The 2,886-nt window shown below is 44.8% G+C and overlaps 1 protein-coding gene across 1 annotated transcript in view; it reads right to left on the bottom strand.

Annotated features, from left to right (window-relative positions):
* Nucleotides 1-2,025, bottom strand: part of KIAA0319L (KIAA0319-like ortholog) — a 31,314-nt gene extending 29,289 nt beyond the window's left edge. The window contains exon 1 of the mRNA XM_009895615.1: nt 1,884-2,025. Within this exon, the coding sequence (XP_009893917.1) occupies nt 1,884-2,025 (142 nt within the window). The remainder of the gene's footprint in view (nt 1-1,883) is intronic.
* Nucleotides 2,026-2,886: the final 861 nt, after the last annotated feature.

Here is a 2,886-nt window from a genome sequence, read left to right as displayed (position 1 = left end):
TGAGGACAAGTTCCCTCCTAAGCCCCCGCAGCCCGCCCAGCCTAGCACAACACAAATCACAAGATGCCCGCACAGGGGGTGTGCTTAGTCACTTCTTAATATTGTTTTTGTCGTTTTTTTCTTCTCTAGTACGTTGGTACAAAAAACACTGCTCTTCTCAGGAACTTGGGAGTTCCTGTCCCGGTGATGCAGCTCACAGCTTTGCTGAACAGCAGGGGAATGGAAGCGACAAGAACAGTTTCTATTAATAAGCTCAGGTTCACGGACTTGCTCAGGCAGATAATCCCTCCTGATATCAGATTAATGATTAAAGACTTGACTCTATGGACTTTTTTAATCTGTCACGTGTAACCAATTATGTCAACACAGTTCCTCTTGCGTAACTCTGCATGATCACACTAATTTCTAGGCAGCCATAATCCCTCTTCAGTTTAACAAACTCTGCAGCCTAAGCGACACAAACAAGACCAAGAACTCTACAGTGGAAAAAGTGTCCACATCAAGATAACTACGTTACATATAATTACATTTATTTCTACACGTGCGTCAGCCTTCGGGGTTTTAACTCTCCCAAGCAGATCAGCGCTCAAACACTGCAGCACTGTCCGGAACAACCCCTAAGAGCAACAGGATTCACAGCTCTAGCTCTAGACTTCTAAGATATTACTAAAGACAGGAAACACCACGCAGGAAGCCCAGTCTACAAGGAGACACGCGATCCACCTGACACACCATCCAAACACACAGTGCTGAGAACCCTTTCCTAGGACCAGGAATACAAATATGTCTTTCCAGGTTCTAAATTAGCTGACCACACAGTTCATTAGCTTAATCAAATTTGTCACTGGGTGAGTGTCCAGGAAGGCCTGGTGGAACAACAGAGACACTGCAGCAGCCTAGAGCACATGGCCACAAAACTGGGAAACAAAGCAAAACCACCCCCTTTTCAAACCTTGCTACCATTAAGACATAGCAACCTTGCAGCAAAAAGAAAGCAGCTGGCTGCTGTCACACGGGTTGATATATACTGAAGTCACCGCTGCCTTAAACATACAATTCACTGCAACTTGAACACAGAGGAAAAAAAACTGCACAGAACAAACTTTCTCAACTAGGATCTGGTGAATGCTACATGCACGCATCGGAAAAATACCACCTTTTGGTAAAGATGTGGCCTCAAAGCACAGGAACTTAACACACGTCTCTGAAAAGCCAGAATCTGAACTTCTTTTTTTAAAAAAAAAAAAAACACCATACAATCCATTACGTGAAAACTTCCACACAAGCCACTAACTTGGTTATTTACTTGAGCAGGAGGTTGGTTACTCAAGTTTGAACAGGAAATAAAAAAACAAACATAACAATTGCCTGTAGGCAAATACAGACTATTGACATACTGCATTTGGAGAGAGCCTTATACATGAGGGCTAAAATAATGTTCTTGCTTTCCCAACTTGCTTCCAGTATTCCTTAGCTGAAATTATTTTCCAGAGTATCACTTGGTCATTTTTGCAGAGAAAAGACTCTCAGCTCAGAGAAAGGTCTCTATGAGATGCAGGCAAGTGCCTGAAAGCCGGCAGTGCGTGTGAAGATGCACAACAGTAGCTGTGGGACAGACAGACACCCCGCTGCTGACCTCCTGGTGACTCAAAATAGCAGTTGGTTACCAGAGCTATACAGTGTTACGAGAAGTGAGCCCCTCATGCTCCACATCTCTCCTACACAGCTCATTTAGTAACTATTAAGGGTGGGGCTTTGTTGGTTTTTTAAACCAGCTACAATGTCTAGCTACAGTTTCACCTTCCTCTCAGAATATTTTACAACAAGCAAGAGGGATAAATATCATAAAAACAGACACAGTCCAGAGAAAACAGAAGAATCACCTGCTGAGGAGCACAAGGCACACAGGCAAGCGCACAGGTAAAACACCCACAGACTTCTCAGCTCCCTCACAGGTCTTCCGAGGCAGTACCATGACAAAAATCGGGCGCTGATGCTGAACTTGGCTTCCAACCTCTTCTCCATGGCCTTTGTGGGCTGCAGCGGGGTTCTGGAAACATATAAGATATGAAACACAAAACATCCACTGGCAACTGATATGTTCTTGCACAGATTCAGTTGCCATTATGAAGAGCATGGGGCATTTGCGGAGGAAAAGGAATGTCTTATCTTATCTGCTGTGACTTAGTCCAGCTGCTGCTAAGTAACTATCGATATACAATACTAAAGTGAAACCTGTAGTAGCAAAGTTTCCAGTGTTGAACCGCAGTGGGCCACCACGATGGCCTTTTCCATTATCCTTGTGATTTCCTCCTCCGCCACTTTCAGTGGCAAAATATCTTATGTTACAGTCTACCGGATTCCAAAGACGCATTTGGGAAATTGCAGCTTCAAATACACCACAGGCAACGGACAGCCAGCCACTGCCAGGAGCATGACACAGGCACTGAGAAACCCGGCACAGCTGCCTGGCGATGTCATCGCTTGCATGTTGGTGCTGGCTGGTACCAGCCAGAAACAGAGAGAGACAAGAAGACAGCAACGCTTAGAAACAGGGAGCTAAAGACCTGGTTTGCCTTGTATTTTGCTCCTCAGGGCACAAATCGCGAAAGCACTGATGCTCCTTATCAGCCTTCCTAATGCCAAAGGCGCTTTTACATCCTCATGTTACTGAAATCTAAATTAGCTCTAGGTGATGCGATATGAAACCATTAATTATTTCACAAATAATACATATTATCAGTTTTTAAAGAGTGACGATGCGCCGGTGGGCACGAGGAGTTAAACCTGCCGTTTGTGAAGAATCAAAAGGGGGTATTGTCAGAGATGTACGAGGGCACGGCTCAAACCCTCATCCTCCGTCAAACCGCCAGGGAATCCCACCCA

The sequence above is a fragment of the Charadrius vociferus genome, unplaced genomic scaffold, assembly GCF_000708025.1.
Source record: "Charadrius vociferus isolate BGI_N301 unplaced genomic scaffold, ASM70802v2 scaffold812, whole genome shotgun sequence".
NCBI classification, from domain to species: Eukaryota; Metazoa; Chordata; class Aves; order Charadriiformes; family Charadriidae; genus Charadrius; species Charadrius vociferus.
The sequence above is the reverse complement of the archived record's forward strand: the minus strand, read 5'-3'. Positions and strand labels throughout refer to the sequence as shown.